The sequence below is a fragment of the Aspergillus saccharolyticus genome (genome assembly GCF_003184585.1).
Source record: "Aspergillus saccharolyticus JOP 1030-1 unplaced genomic scaffold BP01scaffold_43, whole genome shotgun sequence".
Lineage (NCBI taxonomy): Eukaryota > Fungi > Ascomycota > Eurotiomycetes > Eurotiales > Aspergillaceae > Aspergillus > Aspergillus saccharolyticus.
The window spans coordinates 66,195-90,292 of record NW_020290653.1 but is presented as its reverse complement, the minus strand read 5'-3'; the positions used below and the strand labels follow the sequence as shown (position 1 = coordinate 90,292).

General features: G+C 52.3%; 6 protein-coding genes across 6 annotated transcripts; 3 read left to right on the top strand and 3 right to left on the bottom strand.

The window, feature by feature from the left end:
- Nucleotides 1-555: 555 nt before the first annotated feature.
- Nucleotides 556-2,491, bottom strand: BP01DRAFT_326936 (uncharacterized protein). Its single transcript, XM_025572898.1, has 2 exons — nt 1,960-2,491; nt 556-1,906 (listed from the first exon to the last, which is right to left on the bottom strand). Exons 1-2 carry the CDS (start codon nt 2,385-2,387, stop codon nt 862-864), a joined length of 1,473 nt encoding a protein of 490 aa, XP_025427718.1. The 5' UTR covers nt 2,388-2,491; the 3' UTR covers nt 556-861.
- A 1,542-nt stretch (nt 2,492-4,033) lies between these two features.
- Nucleotides 4,034-6,003, top strand: BP01DRAFT_406625 (pheromone receptor). The gene is made up of 3 exons (XM_025578772.1): nt 4,034-4,926; nt 4,976-5,462; nt 5,523-6,003. The coding sequence occupies exons 1-3, from the start codon at nt 4,356-4,358 to the stop codon at nt 5,842-5,844; spliced, it is 1,380 nt and encodes a 459-aa protein (XP_025427717.1). The 5' UTR covers nt 4,034-4,355; the 3' UTR covers nt 5,845-6,003.
- An 889-nt stretch (nt 6,004-6,892) lies between these two features.
- Nucleotides 6,893-7,491, bottom strand: BP01DRAFT_305000 (single-stranded DNA-binding protein; the record flags this gene model as incomplete). The annotated part of the gene is made up of 2 exons (XM_025572185.1): nt 6,893-7,133; nt 7,205-7,491. The coding sequence occupies 2 exons, from the start codon at nt 7,489-7,491 to the stop codon at nt 6,893-6,895; spliced, it is 528 nt and encodes a 175-aa protein (XP_025427716.1).
- Nucleotides 7,492-9,579: 2,088 nt separating this feature from the next.
- On the top strand, nt 9,580-13,424 carry BP01DRAFT_326932 (uncharacterized protein; the record flags this gene model as incomplete). Its single annotated transcript, XM_025572897.1, has 6 exons — nt 9,580-9,865; nt 9,958-10,087; nt 10,147-10,195; nt 10,262-10,649; nt 10,753-11,574; nt 11,701-13,424. The coding sequence occupies 6 exons, from the start codon at nt 9,580-9,582 to the stop codon at nt 13,329-13,331; spliced, it is 3,306 nt and encodes a 1,101-aa protein (XP_025427715.1). The 3' UTR covers nt 13,332-13,424.
- Nucleotides 13,425-15,093: 1,669 nt separating this feature from the next.
- BP01DRAFT_348341 (putative C2H2 finger and ankyrin domain protein) lies at nt 15,094-17,229 on the bottom strand. Its single transcript, XM_025573723.1, has 2 exons — nt 17,147-17,229; nt 15,094-17,062 (listed from the first exon to the last, which is right to left on the bottom strand). Exons 1-2 carry the CDS (start codon nt 17,196-17,198, stop codon nt 15,180-15,182), a joined length of 1,935 nt encoding a protein of 644 aa, XP_025427714.1. The 5' UTR covers nt 17,199-17,229; the 3' UTR covers nt 15,094-15,179.
- Nucleotides 17,230-18,957: 1,728 nt separating this feature from the next.
- On the top strand, nt 18,958-24,090 carry BP01DRAFT_304994 (ATP-binding cassette glutathione S-conjugate transporter YCF1; the record flags this gene model as incomplete). The annotated part of the gene is made up of 9 exons (XM_025572184.1): nt 18,958-19,254; nt 19,321-22,134; nt 22,188-22,291; nt 22,362-22,407; nt 22,462-23,246; nt 23,295-23,449; nt 23,507-23,579; nt 23,632-23,749; nt 23,827-24,090. The coding sequence occupies 9 exons, from the start codon at nt 18,958-18,960 to the stop codon at nt 24,088-24,090; spliced, it is 4,656 nt and encodes a 1,551-aa protein (XP_025427713.1).
- Nucleotides 24,091-24,098: the final 8 nt, after the last annotated feature.

The window sequence follows — 24,098 nt, the reverse complement described above, 5'->3', positions numbered from 1 at the left end:
AGTGGGATTCGAACCCACGCCACTTGCGTGACTGCAATGCTCCTCAAACTGCGGAGGTCTGAAGAAGGAATAGAAGGGTCCTTGAGTGCAGCGCCTTAGACCACTCGGCCATCTTGCCTTTCTTGGTAAGTGGGCCAGCAGATACGCTTATCAATCTATGCATCAACAAGAAGGAGAAAGCTGCGAGGGCTGGGTCCATGTCTTTCCCACGCGATACTAACTAATTATACCGTAGACTCTGTCGTTGTTGTTTTGGTTGATGCTATATGTAGTTGTTTCGAGATATCAAGGTTGTACCTAGGGTTTTTAATTGGGGGGAAGTGGGAAGTAACTGGGGAGTAGGAAGCATTCGAGTCATGGTTTTGAGGGCTAGTGTATAATATCAGGGTGACCTGGGAGGATGGGTTCCGGAGTGGACAAATGGTAGATCGGTCGGTAGGTAGCTGTAAGAGCCGAGTTCTCTCCTGCTGGTCAAGACAGAAATATCCCGGTCTGATACGTTGTTACGATGATTGTAGATGTGGTGCAATTGACTGCGACAGTCATGGCCGTTCCGACGATTTTAAGCTGTGATATAACATTCAACTTTGAGATGCTATTTTACAAATGTTCAGGTACCAAATCAACGCATTCAGCTCAACAAGGATGGCTTGGATTAACATCATGAGGTGTCTTTTGATATTGCCTTTCGCGTGGGCTGATTCAGATCTTTCCAATGCAATCCAAGAATCACATAACACTCAGGCCATGCAGTATTCCTATCGGTTGACATAGATTCCTACCCAAGATGTTTTGGTTTCCTTCAGCATTCGGACACAAGCATGTCGCGGTCGATTCTACTCCACCCGTGCACTACAGGTCTCACTTGAACTCTTTGATTGGATCAAGCGTCCGTGTATCGACCGGGTGACTCGGCGGCGCAGCACGTCTCGTCCCCTTTGAAGGCTGCGACTTGCGGTCTTTGGGTGACTTGCCCTTATTTGGTGGAGCGGAGGCGGCCGGTCTGGTCAGCACTTTCTCCCCGCCGTACCGCAAGCAGCCTCGGATCACCTGCATCGGAAGATTGATGGCCCTCCTGAAAATCTGTCCAGGAAGGGTGATGACCGTATAAGTCCATCCCATAATCATGTTGATCAGGCCCTGGGGCTTGGTACGATGCGCGGCAGCTGCCAGTGAGAACGTGTCGTGTACGCGAGCCTCCAGAGCCTGAAATCGCGTTTCCGTCTGATACGTGGAGAGGGTAGTGCGTTTCTCGTAGCGTCGGACGGCGCGGTTCAAGGCGTCAATGTCCCATTGAATGCTCTTGCGCATATCGGCGGTAGCCTGGGATACAAGAGTCTGGATGGCATCGTTCTGCGAAGGTTGTCCAGCTTGATTCGAAGAGCCTGGCGCAAGTCGTGCGGCGGCCGCCTCAGCAATATGGGCTTCGAGCTCTTCTAGACGTTTCGTCAGGTCGAGCACTCTGTGAGCGTCGACTTTGTCGATCTCGTCTTCGGTGGACAATGCGACGATACGTTGGAGATGGAGCGTGCGTGCTTGGACCATCTTCAAGAGATGCGAGAAAGGCCGTATCTCGGAGGCCAGGAGGAAGATGGTCAAATTATAATTGGAGACTAAACCTTCCGACGGGCGCGAGAGCTTCGACCGGATAGTGTGCAAGAGCCATGTTCCGATCAACGGGAAGATGAAACACGAGGCCAGAGCGGCAAGCTCGTGAATCTGTAGCTCTCTGGTGGCTGCGGCAGCATTGCTAGAGTGGGGCTGTTCATGAACACGCGGCGACTGAGCATTATCATCTAGGTCGGCGCCTGTAGGCTTATCATTTGGCTCTGGGCTTAATGGAAACTCAGTGGTTTCGAATTGTTTTCCCGATTGCCGCACAGCCTGTGCGGAACGGTACCAATCCCTGTTCGAATTAAAATGAATCCAAAAATAAGTAGTGGGAGGATGCGTAATTACCACGGTAATCGGACCGACCAATTCAGAAAGATGGCGGCGAGAACAAGAAGGGTGATGTCGGTGACGACGGCACTGCCGTTCTGGAAAAAAATCCCGGCAATAGCAGGCAGTAAAGCCAGACCCAAGGGAGCTGAGTGCCAATGTGATTCTTCATTTGTCAGGTCCACGTCACCACCCTTGGCTACACGTGGAAAAAGTATATCGTCCGTGGAGGATCGAATTGAATGTCGAGCCTCTGAAACCGAGTCGGAAAAGGTGGAATTGCGCCGCTGAGTCTGCAGGTTCGAGGTCGTGCCCTCTGCAAATGTCGCAGATCGGGCTGGCCCGCGATGGCGAAGGTTAGTGGAATCTGGGGAGAGAACGCGGGGGCTGTTGTGACTGTGGTCTCGTGTGGGGAGTGACCGCGATGGGCCAGGCTGGTCGGACATGGTACGATTGAAGAAAGCAAGAAAATGGATTTCTAAGGGTTTCAGGTAGAGAACAAAGAGAAGATCAGGAAGGAAAAAGAGAAGGAGTGGAAGGGAGGGATTTCCGGGGCGAGGGAGAAGGAGAAATAGAGGGAGAGTCAGGCAGATCTAGCATCTTGCTTGTACGACGCTAAAGCAGCCATGGCTCGAACCCCGAATCGATCATCGATCACTGCCTGCCCGGGGGCGGGCACTAGTCGCTTTAGGCTTAACTCTTAGTTACTTAGCCATGACGACAAGGGTCCACCTTGGCTTGGAGACAATACAAACCAATAAGAGTATTTGACTGAATTGGATCATGATAACATGCGTCCCCAACAGAAAGTAAAATAATCAGTGGTATCATTCAAGATGATCAATGGAGGCAGACGTGACAAGTGGAGGAAAGGAACCATCACCTTAGATGGAGGCCCCGCATTCCACAGCCAAACGGAATATCCTTGCATGGAAGTCATGCCATAAGACTAAGAGTCGGCTTGTTTCCGAGTATCAGTGAACTTATTGGACAAAGGCTGAGAAATCGAAGAGAACCTGCAGACTTTCAACCGCCTCTCAACGGATTGTTATCGGGTCTGGAACATTCTTAATATATCAGAGGACTGCAGCGGAGAGCAACATAGCAGTAGGGGGCTGCATGAACACACCGACCATAATGGTAGCATTATCCAATGAAGGACAGAATAGTCTAATAAACAACGCGAAGACAAGCCAACTCAGTAATCTCAGAATAGAGCGACGCCACCAGATTGACCGGATGGAGTCGGAGAGAAATACGTGCAACTGGCGAGGAGGCATATTATCTTAGTGGCTGTTCTTGTATGGTACGTGTATACCATTTGGCCACTGTACCACCATGATAGAAGGACATCGAAGGAGGGTTGGGCATAAGAATCACAAGCACACGTTGAGCAATTGGCCCATCGAATCAAAGGAACTCAATGGCGGAAAGGTCGAAATTGGATTGGGCGTATTGAGCTCTATTGATGTAAGCTTGATTTAAGCTCCTGCAGGGGTGACAAAGTACTTTATTGAATCTTTGGAGTATAAACTCTTTTGGGCTGGTCTGTGACTGATAGCTTCGGCATGGTTGACAAGATCACAAGCAAGTATTCTTTGTGCAGGACACGGCTGGTGGCTTGGTACCTTGGGGAGTTCCAAGCTCAATCCCACTGGCTGATATCTCCCTGATCCAGAAATAGCTGTTCTCAGCCGCTTTCTATGAAAAGAGTCATCGAGTCCGTGAGAATGAATCTTTTGAGACAAATAGCCAAAACACCGGAGGAGGAACGAAGGGAAATGATGCGTGATGGAGCGAAGACGATGTGAGTCTTTTGACACCCGAATTAGGAAAGGTCGGGTTGAGTTGCTGCTCCTCTTCCTCTTCCTCCTCCACCTCCTCAACATCCCTATTCTGCCAATGCAATTGTGTTCTCAGGCCTCTTCTTTTCAAAATTGCAAGCATTGATAAGTGAATTGACTCCTACTTCTGAGACTCTGCGAGATGGCTTTGGCTCAATACGCTGGGCTGATTGGGCGCAGCGGCGTCTATAGCACGGTCACAACACTGACCGGCTCATTTTGCATAGCTCTGATTCTGTACCCCCTCGGCAATTGACAAGTAGGTGTCTCAAATAGACCCTCAGTGAGAGGCCTAAAGTCCTCTTACCTGTCTATTCCAGGTTTCATCAATAAGACATGGCTGTTTCCCCTTATTGAGGAGATTGACGCCGCTGGGATCTTTTAATGATGCCGCTGCCCCGAGCAAGATGACCATAAGTTATCCTTCCTCAATCCCACAGAAACCCATGACAGCCCTTCTTCAAGAGTTTCTACATTCAGATTGAGCCAGCAAGCAGCTGAGAAGCCTCAAGAACGCGGTGCCTAGTCTTGAAATCTCATCCTACACGATCACTATCACTCTTTCGCAAAATGAATGCCCAAGACGCTCCGCTTTATCCGCTTCATTTGCAAGCAGTACTTCTTCCGGTCCTCTCTTTCCTTTCGTTACTGCTGAGTGTAGTGCCACTGGTGCTGCACTGGAAGAACCGCAACGTGGCTTCCAGTAGCCTGATCTGCTGGTACATGATCTTGAACGTCTTCAACATTGTCAACGCCATTCTCTGGCCCACAGACGATGTGGGTTCTTGGTGGGATGGCAAAATCCTCTGCGACTTTGAAGGGAAGATCATGATTGCAAGTTATATTGCTGTTCCCGGAACCCTTGTTTGCATTTTCCGCAGTTTGGCCTGCGTGCTGGACACCAGGCGTGCGGCGCTGGTCCCTACCAGGTCGCAACGGTGGTGGAATCGGGGAATGACGCTTCTGTTTTGCTTCATAGCTCCTGCAATTGCCATGATCACGCAAATCATTTACCAGGGAAGTCGGTACTTCGTTTTCGCGATTGCTGGCTGCGTCAATAGTTACGATGAAAGCTGGGTGACCCTAACCCTGGCCTACATCTGGCCATTGATCATTTGCCTTATCGCGGGCTACTACTGCGGTAGGTCAATTCAAAGTCTTGTGTGCAATTTCAGGTCTGACATTACCAGTGATTGTCCTCTGCCGTCTCAGCAAGTACCGAAATCAGTTCGGCGACATCCTTCAGTCCTCGAACAGCAACATGAACAAATCCCGGTTCGTGCGGCTCTTCTTGCTCGCCTTTCTTATGCTACTGTGCATAATCCCTGTTCAGACCTTTGTCGTCTCTACCAACATCATACGTACTCTACCATGGCATGCGTACTCTTGGGATTATGTCCATCCTCCGACCTGGAACACGATCGTCAAAGTACCTACAATGGGCGAAGCATTCTGGGACCGCTGGATCCCAGCCGCATCAGGCTTCATGTTCTTCGTCTTCTTTGGCAGTGGTCGCGATGCCACGAAGATGTACCGTGCGATCCTGGTCTTCGTGGGTCTGCACTATTGCTTCCCCTGCCTTCGGACCTCGTCGGCTACCACCTCGACCACCTCGACCGGCTCAACCAGTAGTCGAGCCAAGCTGCTCTTCCATTGGAAACGGACATCTGCAATACGGTAAGCCTTCACTTCTTTCTCAAGCTCGTCCTCAGCTGAGCCACACACTAACCCTAATAGAACATATGTCAACAGCAGCACCAATCTCCAACCTACTACTCGACACACCCCCGACATCGAGAAAGCTTTCCCCCTTCCGAACAAGCAACCCCCGCGCGGCCCGTGGTACAAGCGTGTGTGGCAGCGCAACGGGACCGCCAGCCGGGGGAAGATGCTCCCGCTTCATCAGTTGGCCGAGACAACTCCCAACACCGTCTCAACCAATGCGTGGGCGGGCGTAAGCCAAGGCCGGAACAGTAACGACCTATGCAGCCCACCGCTCAAGGACGACCACATCCGGATCAAGCAGGTCATCACCCAGCAGAGCGAGATGTATGCTTAGGATGCTGTACCATCGACTGGAGGCGGAAGAGGAAGACAGGAGGGATCTTGTATTGCAAAGCGAGTGCGGTCGTGGGGCTTATCTTCTTATTTCTTTCCTTGATAGTAGTCCGAGCCTTACTTCGTTGAAGGCATTCCATCCCATCTTCCTGATTTGTAATTCATTGGGGAACACCAGTTGACTCTGCCTGATAAGATGTTATGTGGAATCCTGAGGTATCTTTTGTAGCTTCTACGTCCTGCTTGGTCAGTTGGCCACGCAGTCTTCTCTGATCTGGTAGACTGATTTCTCGATACTTGATTCCTCGCACAGATACAGTTTGATTAAGCAAGGCTGGGGTGCACACTCCATTAGAGGAGGAAGTTCCGGGTGGAATCGGGTGTACTGTCCGGCGATGCTGCATGGCCAGCTCACCGAGGGTTGACGCACCGCTACACGCACAAGAGAGTTCACCATGCAAGCCAGCCGAGCATCTTGCAACCACGGGCACTGTCCATGAAAAATGACTGACGACGCTAGCCATGATAATCCAGGATCTACGGTGCATATCTACAGCAAAGCCGATGCAGTCAATGCGCCCGATCCATCACATGCTGCATGCTGGACCAGATATTGATAGAAACAAAACAAGCGGCGCAAGACAGACACGTTAGTTGCGTTAATTTAAAACATAACACGCTTTGGCTAGGTACAAAGGGCATTGGCAGCAACGTGGAACCAGAACCAGAACTGAGCGACATACGGTCTGTGCCAACGACCGGGTATAACAGGCAAAAGAAAGAGGGGAGTTGCTACGAGCAGCAAGCAGTGCGCTCATGCCTATCTATCGCGATATTGACTCAAGCAAGAGATAATTTCCCAAGAAAGACAAAGAAAAGTTAACTCTGCTCCGGTTTTGGGAAGCGGTATCTCTCTTGGATGAAAAGAGGAGCCATCCCTCCCCTTCAATTCGTAATGCGGTGGGAAGAATACGTCCCCAGCAAGGGTATGTATACTATCGATGAACGCGCCTGTGCTTGCGGGAGGTTTTTGCTTGAAAAACTGTGGCTTAGTTGGTACCGTCGCTTTCGCTGTTCTCAGCGGGGATGTAAGGGCGTCTCAAGACCTCCAGAGTGCCTGGTTCGGTATAAATTGTTAGTGTTTCGTGAAGAGATGAATCAGAATATTGGGACTGGACGAGGTTCTGGGCTGGGCGCTCACGCTGAAGGATGTTGAGGGTCTGTCTCTTGTTGCCGTTGCTGTCCTCGTGTTGGCGCATGTAGGCATCTCCTTCGACGAAAACGAGGGTTCTATAGGAGAGCAGACGGGGTCAGTTGTACGTCCTCTGAAACCGCAATTTCCCTGGATGGCGAACACTCACCCCTTTGGCAGGCTGAGGATGAAATCCTTCTGGTTGCCCTCGGGGAAGGCCCCAATGTTGAAAAAGCTCGCGGGCTTGTCAGCCTTGTAGGTATGCGAAGCAACAGAGTACTTGACGATTTCCTGGCCAGAGGCGGTGACGTGCAACTCGGGCTCGGCCGTAAGACGACCGGTAATCATCATCTTCGCGGCGGAACGCGACGAGGAGGAGCTGAAGGAACGCGCAGCCTGTGCAGCACCGGAAGTGGCGCGGAGTGCAGGACGCAGCGAGGACAGGAAAGCGGACATGATGTGGGCGTGGGGGGTGGATGTGTTTGTGTGTGTGTGTGTGTGAGGGCGGATCGGGAGGGTCAAGGGAATGGTAAGTTCAAAAGATTGGCTCTAGGCTGAATATCGTATGAGGATGCGTTTGTCGCTGGGGGAAAGAGACATCCAGGCTTGGCAGTCTTGCTCGCTTTCTCCGCACCGCGCCGCGTTTGTGGCTACGACACGTGACACCGCACATACTCCTAGTAACTATGCCTCCCATCCATCTTCCTCCTCCTCATCAGCATCATAATCGCTATCTTTTGTTGCCACACCGGCGATACCGGCCAGACTCAGCCCCATTTCCGCTTTTTATCATAGATGTGGTCGTGCATGCATATATCATTCATTGACTTTGAGAATCGCACCAAAGCGTGGAGAGTCTCTGCCGTCCCAGGTTGACGGTCATCAAATAGTCAACTTCCTGTGCAGGGCCCGCTTGTGAGACGTCAGATCTCAAAGCTATCTGAGGAAACAGCAAGGCGTACACCCAGCCCTCGCTTAGTAGAGGGAGGCGTTCTCTACAGGACTAGCCGGTCACTTAGCCTTCTCACTGCACCTATCGTGCATAGTTCTATTGATGCCTGCTTGACCGAAAATTGATGCCCAGCGTTTCCGCGAAAACTTCCGTCTAATGCTTGCGACGCCGCTGCGGCTTAGGACGAGGAGCCTATGTTCATCATGCCTACCGTACTGCGCATCTCAGGATGCACCTCGGCATGACCATCGGGTCGAACCCGTCTCTCCACCCATCCACCTGTCCAGGGTGACTCTGTAACCCTATGTATGGCCCAAAGGGTACGATAGTTACGGAAAGCCCCTGGGAGTCAAACCAAACGTCGGATATTAGCCACAAACCCATGCACCACTGGGTGCGACCTGAATTTGACTCTCCAGTCCCAATGAGCATCGCCGCTGTGGGAGCTCAAGGCCGATGGGCCCAGCGCTTGACGAAGGAAATTAGATATGTCGCTTCTTGCAGCCGATCACACGGACAGCCTAACCGCTAGCGGTTAGAAGAGTCGTTCTTGTCTATCACTGACGGAGGAAATCTGACCAGCATCCATCCATCCCCAGATCCATTCTTTCTTCCGTACGACATGGGAGTCTAGCGCTCATTTTCAAAATTTTAATTTAGACTGGAGAGGGCCACAAGTGACGAGGGCGACGCTAGGTATTCTTCTCGCGCAACATGTCATAATCCTCCAGGCAGAGCCAATTGTTGGCTGGCCCGCTTCTCTCGTATATCGCATGCCACGGCGTTCATGATGGCAAGCCTCAACCAGAGCTTTTTCTGGACAAAGACATCACTGGCCCTATTAAACTACAGCGTGAATTTATCCTGATGACTCCAAACATGCACACTGGCGATCTCTGAGTATGCCTCGGTCCGTTTTCCCTTGGTATCGTTTGTCAAGCAGATGGCCTGCTTTTCATCATGCCTGGCACGATCTACTCCCGGAAAGATTTCGCATGATGAACACCAGGGGCGGATCCTTGCCAGAAATTTTCAATTATCATGTACTACCATGCGACTACTTTGCTTTTTGCCCTTTCATCTCCAATAAGTGGGCCATCTCGCAGCTGCCGTGCATCAAGTCTATTTTTCTCTGGGCCCTTGACAGAGGCGTGCTCGACTATCCTACCAGGGTTGAGCTCGAATCAAAGACAGTTTCTCTTCAGGTCCATGTAGATCTGCTAGGTCCAAGCCTTCGCGTTTACTGCGTCCCCACCCGTCCCTTCCCATAGGTACATATACTTGATAGTGTCAATGAAAACCATACGTTCGCGCCCACCTTGTCTCAGAATCTACAGCCACGTTTCTCAGACCTACTTGCGTGTCTCCAGTTATTTGTGACAGGCGATCACGCTGTCCTTCATGCTGTCGGTCGCCCACATGACAGTTATGTGAATAGCAACCGCCAGGCAGCTCGATCGCAACTCCCGCATGTTGGCTGGAATTGTCCCAGACGGCCACGAATCGCTTTGAACCAGATAATTCGCCCATTGGGTCATTCGCTGAATACGGAAGCAGATTCTAAATCCATCTATCCTTCCAAGCTACTCACCATGCGCTTCTTCTTCTTGCTAACGCTGGCCGTTTACTTTGTGCCAACTCTATCCTTCGTTGTCTCAGCACAAACCTCGCATGCCCCACGCGAGGCCCTCAATGGTCTCATCACTGCCCGAGATGATACTCCTCCGAGTAGCCTGACGCAAGCTACGGATGGCAGCACGACAACAGGCGCGATCAGCCATGCGACAGAAGCCGCGAGTAATGCGACTAGGACCACAAACGCCACCATTCCAGCCTCCACAACTCTGGCCGCATCGAATACATCCGTGACAAGCAATGGTGAGGCCTGACCTCGACAATGCGGGCGCAGTCTTTGACTTCATCGGCTATAGCGCATTGTTATTCCTATGCTGATTGGCTATGTGAAACAGAGAGCAAGGCACCCACGGATCCGAATGATCTTCCATTGCAACCCAAAGTCACTCCAGCTCTGGGGATTGCTGGCTTCATTCTGCTTGCAGCCGGAGCTGTGCTCGCATTGATTGGGGTTCAAAATCTTTGGTGGGTTCCCGGGCGTCATCAACGAGATATATACCACACCTGCTGACTTTCACTTTTAGGATTCAAGTCTTCTTATCCACGGCATTCCTGACCAGTCTCGGGGTTACAGTATGTGTTTAGCCTCACCTGAGTTCAACTACTGGCTCTGAGCTCTAACCGGCTGCTTTCTCGCAGGTCCTTATCGTCTACGTAATGAGCCCACCAGTGCGGGTTGCCGTCCAGGGCGCATACCTGGTCGCAATCTTCTTCACTGGCGCAACATTCGGTGCGCTTGCGATCGTCTTCAAGGAACTAACCGAAGGTCTTGGATGCCTTCTCGGGGGGTTTTGTGCTAGCATGTGGCTTCTCTCATTGAAACCCGGAGGTCTCTTGACGGACACGAACGCCAAGAGTGGTTTCATCGGCGCCATGTCAGCTGCCTTCTATGCCATGTCTTTTAGTCAATACACGCGACCGTACGGATTGATGGCTTCTACAGGGATCTCCGGCGGCACTGCTGTAGCCCTGGGGATTGACTGCTTCAGCCGTGCGGGGCTAAAAGAGTTTTGGCTCTACATCTGGAGTGAGTTTGGCTCCTGCCTTTAATCCGCCCAAGCAGCGTGGAAGGAACTGAATCATGCTGAGTGGGTAACGCTGACATGCTTGCATTGCTGATATTAATTTAGACCTCAACAGCGACATCTTTCCCCTGGGCAATCATACCTACCCGGTTACGCGCAACATCCGCGTTGAACTTGCCGTGACTGTCATTGTCGCTCTTCTGGGCGTCGTCTCCCAGCTACGCCTGTGGAAAGTTGTCCGCGACCGCCGACAGAAGGAGAAAGAGAAGTGCGACCAGGAGCGACAGCATCACGAACAAGCGGAAGCCGAGGTCGGCCGTAGACTAGAAGAAGACAACGTGGAGGAGCGGAAGGAGTGGGAGGCCAAGTACGGGGATGGCTCTCCGTCGTCGAGCACACCCGAGCTGCCGGGCGACTCCAAGCGCCCAATTGATGAGATGGATGCCATGGAAAAGGGCGATGCCATTGAGGTGAGGAGTATCTCAGCCTCGTCGTACAGTTCTTATCGGTGCTCGGACTGCCGGGAGCGCGGCGAGGATAGTGACACCGAGTCACATACTTCGGATGCTAGTGCGGGCAGCCGGCACGCAGAACCAGAGGGTGCAGATGGAAGTAAAGGTACTGTTCCCCTGAAACTATTTGACGGCGCAGCCGCGGCTCGGATGGATGAGGACAAGAGCTCGGATGTCACTGCTCTTGTTGGGTCAGACGCCGGGTCAGAGCGCTCGAGACGGATGTCGAGGACTTCGCTGGTAAGAAAGGCTGGGGGTGTCAGTGGTGAGATTCCTCGCTCGGAGTCGAAGGAGGCGTTGGTCTCGGTGGATGGTACTGCTTCGTCTTCGGATGGCATTCCGGATGCTGGCAGCGACCAGACTTCCGAGAGTCACCCCACTCCTGCGACTCCTGCGACTCCTGCGGGAGATGAGGGTAACACCAAAGTGAACCCAGAATCGGAGATCAAGGAGCCAGATGCAGTCAAAGAGTCTGGTGGTCAGGATTCGCAGCAACAGGATGAAAAGCACGCACCCGTGGACTACAAGGATGATTCCGGAGCCAGTGGGGCTGAGCCATCACCTCAGGAAGAAGTCACAAATGGACAACAGGCTCAAGTTTCTGAAAGCAATGATCACCAAAACGAACCGCCAGCTGCCAAAATCGAATCCACTGATCCCAGCTCACAATGTGCTACACCGGAGAAGAATCTAGAAGTGAAGGGCGAAGTGAGTCCTGCATCGGGACGAAATTCAGAGAATACTTCCGAGCAAAAGCAGATCACCGAGACCGGAGGTAAAATGACAAGTGAGAGAGAAGAGACCGGAGGGACTGAAATAGTAGCAACTGCTGAGCCCAAGTCGGAAGGCAAGAAGCGCAAGACAGGGACAAAATCATCTAAGAAGAAGTCGAAAAAGTCGCAGGATTCGCGACTTGGGGCACCTCGTCCTGAGGAAGAGAACAAAGACGAGAATATTACCAACAATGGCAAGCAAAAGACCCAAGAATGCTTTTCCGAACATCCAGATCAACCAACATCCGCGAATAACAATGAAAAGCTCAACGCTACTCGCAAGAAAAGCACGGCATCCACTCAACCACATGAGCACGAATTGAAACAAAAGAAAGAGCCGGAAGAGCCTGTGGAACCTCCGGAGCCCCCCAAACTGGATGAGAAAACTGTGAAACACCTTCCAAAACAGACTTCCAGAGTAGTTCAATCCTATCGCACCAATGAATGGGCAAAACAACTCGCTGATGCAGAGGTGCCCGAGCTCGAACCGATCACGCCTGTCGAGGAGGAGGAACCCGAAGTTGTCCCCAAGGTGGACGAAATTGCAGCACCAGTCAAGGTAGAAGAACTGCTGCAGACACCGCTAAATGCGCAGCCGCCCCCGGCCGTAGAGCGCAAGGTCAAAGACCTAGCTAGGTCCAAGAGTCACCGGGTCCCTGGTGATTCATACCTACAACAGGGCCTTCATCCAAGCCGGTCCAAGAAAAAGGCATCGGTTTCCCCACCAGATCCCTTGCAGCTAGGCAGTCTGACACATGTGCCGCTTGTCAATGCTGTTGGGGCAGAACAACCCAAGGACGAGCCTGAGCCTCCAAAGCCACGATGGAGAGGACCCCCTCCGCTCATGGCCGTGCGAGAGGACATGATGCGCAATCGCTTGTCGTCTTTCTCTTTGAACTTCGACCCCTTTGCGCGGAACAGCCCCGGTTCCTGGCAAGCACCCATCGATTCACTACCGCCGCGATACTCGTTTGCCGGCAACCTCGAAGAGACTGACGACATGCCGCTCTCCCAGCGCCGTACGCTGCTACATCAACAGACAATACAGAGTCCACCGCAGGCACATATCCCCACTCCGATACCCCGGAGACACCCCAGCAACGGCCAATCATCTAGTAACATGCCGGCAGCGATGGCTGCCTGGCGCGAATCAATCATGGAGGATCTCAGAGATAAACGAGTCCCCCTTGCGAAACAGGATGGGCCTGTCATCGCCACTGGAGTTGATCGTAGTCCACCACCCTACGTCCAGTCGCTACAACGGCATAGTTCATTGATCCACCACCGCCGTGCTCACGCCGGTGCATCGGGCCCGCCGCGCAGCGATATGAGTGAGTTGCATCGGGAGGCCATGAGGCGGATGCAGGCCAAAGCCAATCGAAAGGTCGGCGGCTTGTGACAGGTTGCGCTCCCGTTGATCGTATTGCTGTTTTCGAGGTCGTTGCGCACAATTCCCCGCTACGGTCGACGCCTGTTTTTTTGACTCTTGGAGCGCTTTGTTTAGCCTTGTATAACCAGGGATGGGCTTATAGATATGAGTTTGTGCAAACGTATGAACACCAGGGCGTATGAGATTTGCATAGCAAGGACGCGGGTGGCTGATTTGTGGCATGACTTTTTGGGAAGTGAGTAGTGTTATTTATGTACAGTAATGTCGGCGATTCTGTTAGGGTGAAGAAGTAGATTAAACCAGGTTGTGAATGACTTGCATCGACACCACTGTCAAAGTGTGTAGCTCGTCTACACGATTGAATATGAGACTTCCTATCTTCTCCCTTGCCGTATCCAGCCTGTCTCCAGTGACGACGACTCGCAATCAACCCTTACATCAATCTAGTTCATAGCAAGCATCTACTATCAGAGCCATTGTTTGTATGGTCAGGGATGGGAGAGCTGGAGCAGGGGCTTGCAGGTCTCGCTGGACACAAGTGCGAACGGCAGCCCTGTTATCGACAACAACAAATGGACAACAATGATTGCTGCCAGTCAGCTTCGCTCAGAGCTGCTGTGAATGGGTCTAATAGACTCAGCATCCTCGCGCACTCGTTGACATGTGGCCTTGACAACTCGTTCATTGGGATAGCTTGCACTTTGCGGTTGGACTCTGGGGTATTGGGCTCCCTCGAGAAGAGGGTAGAACAAACACCACTAATGGGTAAGGTTACCATATTTGATATTCACAGCCTTTCTGACTTGAAACCCCTGACCATTGATTCGGTGATGGGCTGATGTGATCAATCTTCCGAAACTTAGAATGTTTACTAGGTGTCAATGCTATCGTACGAATCGTAGGTTTTCACACAGCAAATTTCACTTGCCGACAGCAACTTGAAGGACATAAGATAGCCGATGATGGTCATGTCTGCACACGGTGGAGATAGGAGTCATCTGCTCATGAGAGAGTCGTAGGGTGTACGTGCACTGCGCAGTCCCGTGAAGTAATCGAGTCTTGGTTGGCTCTCCCTCGGCGCAGTAGTTTTCACGAGATAATCTAATTTGCCTTGACAGTCTCCTGCTGTTGCTGCTGCGGTGCATGAGAACTTGACTTGGGAGATTGTACATTGAAACTCCAGCAGGTAGTCGGAGCAGCAGAGTTACTTATGAACCAGTGCCACGCCACGCCTTGCTTGCTGTTGCGCACACCGCGCGATAACAGCGTTCGAGTGAATATATGTAGGAAGGAACCGTCCTGAAGCTACACCTGCTGCAGCGCTCGTCAGTCCTCGCCCCGTATCAAAGAGTAAAAATTAACACACACGCCATGTATCACATCCAGCGAAGAACATGCACCCTCACTCGCAGACCCAACCCAACGCATTACCCCTGGAAAACAAACCCTAAGTGCGACCGAACCTCCACTCCCAATAGCTGGCAAGTCAGGACACAACCGAGTATTGGGACTACTACCTCCTCACGCGGCCCATTTACCCTGATTCCTTTTACAATCAAATCTATAACGACCCCGCTGCCCTTAACTCATCACCATAGTAACGGACGACAACAACAGCAGCAGCTCGAAGGCTGAAACCACCTAGCCACAGCGGAGCAGTGGCAGGCTGTAGAAAAACATTTATGCCATGCCGGGTGGACGCAGCTGTGTTGCTTTTTTACGAATGCGGCGTGTGATTTTATAGTGTTTGCCAACAGCTAAACGATCATGGCACGGCATATCATTCGTCTATAATTAAAGGTATCAGATGCTCTCGTAACTGGCAACGCTACACCATGCTGTCCGTCTTTCCAAAGGTCAACTCCCCCCCTGCATCCGTCGAAACCGCTCTTCAGCCGCCCTCGCGCGACGCTCTCTCTCCAGTCGCATCCGCATCTCCGGCGTCATCCCGCGCATCTCCTCCTCCCTCTTCTCCTGCGCGGTCTTCTCAACAGCCCCCAGGGTCCTACCGACCGGCTTCCGGGACGCCTGTTCAGCTGCCCGGGCGGCCTCCTCTTTCTGCAGACGGGCCATCGCCGCCTTGCGTCGATTGGCTTCCTCCTCCTCTGCGCTCTTCCGCTCCTGCTCCGCTCGTCGGGTCACATCGTCCTTGGAGATGGGTGAGGGGACTTTTGCGGCGGCCCAGTCCCACTTGGACTCTCCCAACTCATGGCGAGCGATACGAAAAGCGTCCCGCGTGGCACGGTCACCGGCAAGCTCGAAAGCCGTTCTCCCTTCGGAAGTCACTGTCGTCGGGTCTGCATCAGCCTTGGTCAAAAGAGCGAGGACCATGGCCGATGCGTTGAGGTTCGCCGCCAGGTGAAGTGCAGTGGGACAGCGGAAGTTCTGCTGGGAATCCGAGGGTTGAAACCGGAAGGATGAAGGAATGGAATTCTTGGATAGGTATGTCATCAATGCGGGAATCTTAGAGCGCCGGATCAGGGCTTGGATCTGCGTGGTATGAAGTAGAGCTTCCTCTTCCTCTTTCGAGATCTTTGGCTTCTGCGGCTGCGGTCGCGGTGTCGACGGCTTGGAATCCTCTTCGCGTTCCTTGGCGGCCGCGGCTGCAAGGGCAGCCTCGTCAACCTGGCTCACTTTAACTCGAGTGAGCTCCTTGAAGCACCGCATGAGTTCGGCCTGGGTGGCCCGACGCGTGCTGAACGGGAACCCTCTCAGCCGCGGGTCATTTTGCCTCAACATTTGTCCCTCGTATTTCTCGAACAGGATCCTCCGGTTCGTGCTACCGGTAGCCCGTACAAACAGCAACTCTGCCTCATCAATCAGCTGTTTCCAATCAGACAGCAGCTCTCGGATCTCCTTCTCAAGCGCCGCTTCGTTGTATCGTCGCAGGCTGGAACCCGCCGAATGGGCGGCGCCCTTGGCAGCGTCGTTCGCCGACTGCGAGCCACCTTGCTTTCTTCGCGTAGTATATCGATGGAATGTCTTGTGCGCAATCACCCGGGCCTGTCTGTCTTCAATGCCTCCTTGTCGTCGATGAATCTCGGGGGCCAACGACACGATCATTGCGGCAAAATGGCCGCCACCAATCATGCACATGAAGATATGAGGACTGGGGGCGGGCGGTTTCGCTTGCTCGTCGGCGCCATTTCGGGGCGCATTGATAGGCACAAGTTGCTTTTTCTGGAGAGAAGCGACGAGATGCTGCGGCTCATCCTGCTCAGCCTCAGAGAACAAACTCCGGTAGACACCGAGCGAAACGTTGGACGGTAGTGCAGAGCTCGAAAACCAAAACAGCGGAGGCCGGCCGCCGGACCTCTTGTTCGAGGGCGACTCGTCTTCCTCCTGCGTTTCCTGGGAAATCTTGGCCTGTCTTTTCAGAAGCGCCGTAAGCTGGGTCTCCTCTTCCTCGTTCTCTCCTTCGGATGACTCCGACCCCGATATAGACTCGTCGAGCTCGCCAACCGCCTTGGAGAACTGCACCTCATCTAACGTCGGACCGCCCCGGAGTTGCACTTTCAGATTGTATTTGTGATGGTCCGACCGCACATGGTCGCGCTGTCCCTGCACATCGCCGTAGGTGACTTTGCAGAGAGAACAGCTATTTGACGTGGCTACTGCATGTTCCAGCACTACTTCGTCCGGCTCGGTGGAAGTCTCATCGCTGCCGTCTCTGAGTGCGAGTGGTTGATCGCCGCTTTTGGTGGTCAAGGTTGAAAGAATCTCCTGCGGCAGATCATAAACTTCAGGTGCGTCAGCAAGCGGGCGCGTCGCGCAAACGAAAAGTACGGTTTGGGGGTAGTAGACAAAGAGGGGTTTAGACGTACCGTACAGAGGCCTTCTGAGAAGGTCTTCCACAGAGGTTTCTGCAACCATCATCAAACCACTTGAGATCTCGAGTCGCGGCAAATGGTTCTTCAAAAGTGAATCTCAAGGAATGACGGAATGACGCCGGCGGAATGAACCCCGCTGTCTGGCACCTCACCGCCTTCGCCACGAGGCGCAGCTGCAGTTTGCATCATTTGTTCCCCGCGTGAGAAGGTAGACCGACTCCGCCAGAGACTTTCGGCGTTGGTCTTGACGACGCTGCACATGGAATACTTTGATGTTTGTGAGTGCTGATGTATTTTCTTCCCCAGATTCTAGCATAAAATCTTATTGTTTGAATGCTTCTTTCAGTCAAGAAGGACCGAAGACTGCTTATGCAGCTGTGTCACTAGTCTCACAGTCGTGTATGAGATAGTCACTCCATTCGCAATGCTCTCGGAAACGCGTACTCCGGAGATAAGGCCTAAGATCGTCGGGCCCGAACACCAATAAATGATGTAATCCGTCCTTGGCTGCCGAACTCCGTGGTTGATGTGCACTGCAGCCATTCAGCCTGCTGGAATGAACCTGAGACAGCTTCACCGTCTCGACTAGCCTCAATCGGGGCTTGTCAGGCACAGAGCTGTACTATTATAGGAATTGATTCTTATTATAAACCTGGTGAATGCTGCGCGGTGAGGCTCGCAATTCGAATCTACGATGACATGCTCCGGAACCTCGGCATTCTGATTGGGCCTTGCTGGGGATTTGCAGTGGATGGAACCCGCTCGACCCGCCCGGAGATAAACACCGAAGCTTTGCTCGGAGGAAATTACCTAAAATTACCACTTCTCTCAATAGCCTGCCCTGAGGTGTGGCACGCAGCAGAGGAAGTCCAGTGAGGATCACTGAGCTGACCGCTGGCAGTGCATATCCCCAGAAGCTCGCTGTATGCTCATGCTTGGAAGGTGAAATCTCAACTGTGCTAGGATTTCGAATCTTGATTAGGCGAGTCTCGAGTGCTTCTGGCCCATCCTGGACAGATTGGTTTGGCCCGATCAGTGCGGTTTGATTGGAGTAATTGCACCCTAGATTTTTCTTATCCACGACGTACTCCGTACTCTTGCCTACCTAGTTTGATAGGGAACACGGCCAAGGTGGACCGACAGTACACAGCATGGGATGTAGTACACTACCAAGACTGCTGCTGGAATATAGCCAGCATGTGGAAGTCAAGATCTGAATCTTCACAGTAGAGTAGTTTAAAGTGCCAAAGTGAGCCGGCTTGCTGCCCCGATTGATTTCGAAAGGACCCCAGTCGAGATGCCAAGACCGACAGCCCCGAGCAGTTCAGATTATGTCATATCGACTTCGTCCATCAACTGATTCTTCCCAAGATCAAGGCGCAGAATCCAACGCAACCCTGACCGACTGTCGTGGCTCTCTTCTCTCTCAGAATCATCCAAAATAGTGATTCACAGCTCTAACTGACTACCCTATCACACAACTAAACTCGCCGGGCGTACAGTACTTGCAGCTCTCGGTAAAAGGCCGGTCTCCGGTAACGCCTCCGTATTGCGCAGAAGCTTGGACCGTGGCATTTAGTAAGCAGCGTGCATCTCACTAAAGTCAGTCAGCAAATCAGCCTTTCCTTTTCCCTCGTTATCGTCCCTCTCGAACTTTCGTTCTCATCTTCCAGCTATCTCTTTCCCTCCAGGCCCTTTTCATCGGCATCTCGGGGGCTCCCTTTTTCGTTGTCCTCTTTTCCCTTGCAGGTCCGAAAGGACGAGCGATCCAAGGCTGGGATTACGGTAGTCTTCAGCCGGGGAAAATGTTGGAAGGCGGTGGTTCCCAGTCCATCCTCGGGGATTCCAGCCGGGGATCCCTGCTGCCCTCCACCCCGAACGCAGCATTCCTCTCCCCCAAACTGCAGCCATTCTGCCACGATCCGGAAGGCTGGGGACCTCTCAGTCAGTTCAGGTTCGACCTGACCCCGTGTTTCCTCGACTTTGGAGTCTCCTTGGTTGCAGTCTGGGGCATTATCGCAGGTGCAGGTGCCCTTTGGCTCCTGCTCAAGAAGAGAGTGCCTCAGCCAGTCTCGAAAAACTGGCACTTCTATGCGAAATTGGTACGAATTCACCCGCCAATCCGTCTGAATGATATGTTGCGATCTGACCGTCCTTTTCCTCCTTAGGTTGTTCTGTCCGCCTTGATCTTCACCACTGCTCTCCAGGCCGCCATACAAATCGAATCCTACCCGAATACCTGGTTTGACGACTATCGCTTCTGGAGCTCGGTCCTCGTTCTTATCTCTCTCGGAGTCATCTTCGCAGTGCAATATCATGAACACTGGCGCAGCAGACAGCCCAACGGCGTCGTACTTTTCTACTGGCTTTTCTTCTGCATCGGTTATGGAATCAAACTCCGGTCGCTCATTTCACGTAAACTGTACGAGGATCGCCTGCCATACTTCGTTTGCTTCAATGTGAGCTTGGGGCTGGCTCTGTTGGAGTTTGCACTCGAGTATCTGGTTCCGAAGAAGCAAAGTGATTACGATGCGCTCGGAGACGAGGATGAGTGTCCCTACGAGTACGCGGATATCTTCTCGGTTCTCACTTTCAGTTGGATGACCCCGATGATGAAGTTTGGTTACAACAACTTTCTGACCCAGGATGATCTGTGGAATCTCCGTCGTCGGGACACTACCGGTGTAACCGGGGGCGCTCTCCACGAGGAATGGGAGGAAGAATTGCAGAAAAGCAAGCCTTCACTTTCACTGGCTCTGATTAGAGCGTTTGGTGGGCCCTTCATCCGTGGTGCGATCATCAAGTGCGGCAGCGATGCCTTGGCCTTCGTTCAGCCGCAACTGCTCCGTCTTCTGATCAAGTTCATCAACTCGTATGGAACTCCGGAGCCTGAGCCGGTCATTAGAGGTGTAGCCATTGCGCTTGCCATGTTCCTGGTGTCAATTTCGCAGACTCTGTGCTTGCACCAATATTTCCAAAGGGCCTTCGACACTGGCATGCGCGTCAAGTCTGGTCTAACTGCCATGATCTATGCCAAGTCTCTGAAACTGTCAAGCGAAGGTCGCACAAGCAAGACCACAGGTGACATTGTCAATCACATGGCTGTCGATCAGCAACGTTTGTCTGATTTGACCCAGTTTGGTGTGCAGCTTTGGTCGGCGCCCTTTCAGATCACTCTCTGCATGTTGTCTCTCTATCAGCTTGTGGGGGTGAGCATGTTTGCAGGTATCGGTGTCATGATTCTCATGATCCCTCTTAACGGCATCATTGCGCGCATGATGAAGAAGCTCCAGCTCATTCAGATGAAGAATAAGGATTCGCGATCCCGACTTATGACCGAGATCCTGAATAACATCAAGAGCATCAAGCTCTATGCTTGGAACACAGCATTCATGAACAAGCTTAGCCACATCCGTAATGACCTGGAGCTGAACACACTCCGCAAGATCGGAGCGACCCAGTCGATCGCCAATTTCACATGGCAATCCACTCCTTTCCTCGTCTCGTGCTCCTGTTTCTCTGTTTATGCCTTGACATCGAACAAGCCTTTGACCACCGACATTGTCTTCCCAGCACTCACCCTGTTCAACATGCTTACGTTTCCTCTGTCGATTCTGCCAATGGTGATTACCGCGGTTATTGAGGCTTCCGTGGCCGTCAAGCGTCTCACAGACTACTTCACCGCTGAGGAATTGCAGACCGATGCTGTCACTCGCGAGGAAACCGTGGCCCACGTGGGAGATGAGTCTGTTCGGATCCAGGATGCCTCTTTCACCTGGAACAGATACGAAGGCACTCATGTGATTGAGAACATCAACTTTAGTGCTCGCAAGGGCGAACTCAGCTGTATCGTCGGTCGCGTCGGTGCCGGAAAATCTTCTTTGCTTCAATCGCTCCTGGGCGACTTGTGGAGAACCGAAGGAGAGGTGATTGTCCGTGGCCGCGTCGCTTATGTCGCGCAACAGGCCTGGGTTATGAACGCTAGCGTCCGCGAGAATATTGTCTTTGGACATCGGTGGGATCCTCAGTTCTACGAGCTTACCGTGGCAGCGTGTGCCTTAACCGACGACTTCAAGAACCTGCCCGACGGTGACCAGACCGAGGTCGGAGAAAGAGGCATCTCCCTCTCTGGTGGTCAGAAAGCCCGCTTGACCCTTGCCCGAGCTGTCTATGCTCGCGCCGATATCTACCTGCTCGATGATGTTTTGTCTGCGGTCGACCAGCATGTGGGACGCCATCTGATCAACCAGGTTCTGGGTCGCAATGGTATTCTTGCCAGCAAGACAAGGATTCTCGCCACAAATGCTATCCCTGTTCTGAAGGAAGCGGACTTCATCGGCTTGCTACGTAACAAGACTTTGGTTGAGAAGGGAACCTACGAGCAGCTTCTGGCTATGAAGGGCGAAGTTGCTAACTTGGTTCGCACCACAATGAATGACTCGGATGACGAGGGTTCTGGCAGCGAGAGCCGTGATCCCGCTAGCGAGAGCTCCGAGTCTACTACTGTTATCGAAACTGGTGACTCGGATATTTCTGATCCAGAGGAAGCTGAGCGCGAAATTGGCTCTCTTGCACCTATCAGAGCTAGTGTTGATCGGAGGCAGAGCACAGTCACTCTCCGCCGTGCTAGTACTGCTACCTGGAAGGGCCCCAGACGCAAGCTTGGAGATGAAGAGAATGTCCTCAAAAGCAAGCAGACCCAGGAAACATCGCAGCAGGGCAAAGTCAAATGGAGTGTTTATGGTGAATACGCCAAGAACAGTAATATCATTGCTGTTGGCTTTTATCTTTTGGCCCTCTTGGGAGGTCAAACCGCCCAGGTTGCTGGAAGTTACTGGCTTAAGCATTGGTCTGAGCTCAGTGAAAAGCAGCCGAACCTTTCCAACGGCAAGTACATCGGCATCTATCTGGCCTTTGGTTTGGGCTCTTCTCTTCTGGTCATTCTCCAAAATCTCATTCTGTGGATCTTCTGCTCTATCGAGGTATGTTTATGTTGCAATACCCCCAGAAATCTGCAGCCACTAACTAGATCCAGGCCTCGCGTAAGCTCCACGAGCGCATGGCATTTGCCATCTTCCGCTCCCCCATGAGCTTCTTCGAAACCACCCCGTCCGGACGTATTCTCAATCGATTCTCGAGGTGAGTTAGTCAAGATGCTTGTTAAGTCTGCGTCTATCGACATGAAACTGACAAGATTTATCACACAAAGTGACGTGTATCGTATCGATGAGGTACTGGCGCGGACGTTCAACATGGTGAGTCTCTCAAAGCGCCAATTTCTAGGAAAGTCCACCTAACGGAAGCTACAGCTGTTTGGCAACTCGGCCAAAGCATTGTTCACCATGGTGGTCATTGCCTCCTCTACCCCCGCGTTCCTCTTGATTGTCTTCCCTCTGGGCTGGGTCTACTTCAGCTATCAGAAATACTACTTGCGCACCTCTCGCGAACTCAAGCGCTTGGACAGCGTGACTCGAAGCCCAATCTTCGCACACTTCCAGGAGTCTTTGGGCGGAATTTCGACCATTCGCGCATACAAGCAAGAGGACAGGTTCACACTGGAAAACGAGTGGCGTATGGATGCAAACATCCGTGCCTACTTCCCTTCTATTAGTGCGAATAGATGGTTAGCTGTCCGCCTAGAATTCATTGGCTCAGTGATCATCTTGACAGCTGCTACACTTTCCATTGTGTCTGTGTCTACTGGCGGCAAACTATCTGCCGGAATGGTCGGTTTGGCGATGTCTTACGCTCTCCAGATCACCCAGTCGTTGAACTGGATCGTACGGCAGACGGTCGAGGTCGAGACTAATATTGTCTCGGTTGAGCGTGTCCTGGAATACGCAAACCTGCCCAGCGAAGCGCCTGAGGTGATTTTCAAGCATCGGCCCGCTATTGGCTGGCCAGCACAAGGTGCGGTGACGTTCAACAACTACAGCACCCGTTACCGTCCCGGACTTGATCTCGTGCTTAAGGATATTACACTCGACATCAAGCCTCACGAGAAGATTGGAGTTGTTGGTCGCACGGGTGCAGGCAAGAGCTCGCTAACGCTTGCACTTTTCCGCATCATCGAACCTGATAGCGGCCACATCAGGTAAGGACTGCTGTCCAAGCTTTTGTGATCCCGCTAATGTTGTTCTAGCATTGATGGATTGAATGTGTCGACGATTGGCCTGTTTGACCTGCGGAGCCGTCTCGCTATCATTCCCCAGGATCCAGCCATGTTTGAGGGAACCGTCCGGGACAATTTGGATCCAAGACATGTGCATGACGACACTGAACTCTGGAGTGTACTTGGTAAGTTAGACTGAGCTACACTACATACGAGGACGATCGCTGACTAGTTCGTGTTAGAACACGCCCGCTTGAAGGATCATGTTGCGCAGATGGAGGGACAGCTGGATGCCCAAGTCCAGGAAGGAGGCAAGTCTTCTTCCTTCTGCCTTGCGTCACTTTGCCAACATTACATGTGGTTGGAGAGCCGAAACTAACTTAGTTGCTGTAGGATCCAACCTTAGTCAAGGCCAGCGCCAGCTAGTGTCACTTGCCCGAGCACTGTTGACACCCAGTAATATTTTGGTGCTTGACGAGGCAACTGTGAGTTTTCCCTATTGGTCTCCTTTTTTTTCAAATCTTTCATTCCAGTTTTGGAAGCTTACGGTTGTCATCAATAGGCGGCGGTGGATGTGGAAACGGATGCATTGCTGCAACGTACACTGCGCAGCAGTATTTTCCAGGACCGAACGATCATCACGATCGCGCACCGGATCAATACGATCATCGATTCCGATCGAATTGTGGTGCTGGACAAGGGTCGGGTAGTCGAATTCGACACGCCTGCCGCGTTGATCAAGCAGGAGGGCCGCTTCTACGATCTGGTCAAGGAGGCTGGTCTGCTTGACAGCAGCGACGGAGTCGCCGCGCTGCAAAAGTCCTAGGCGCTTTT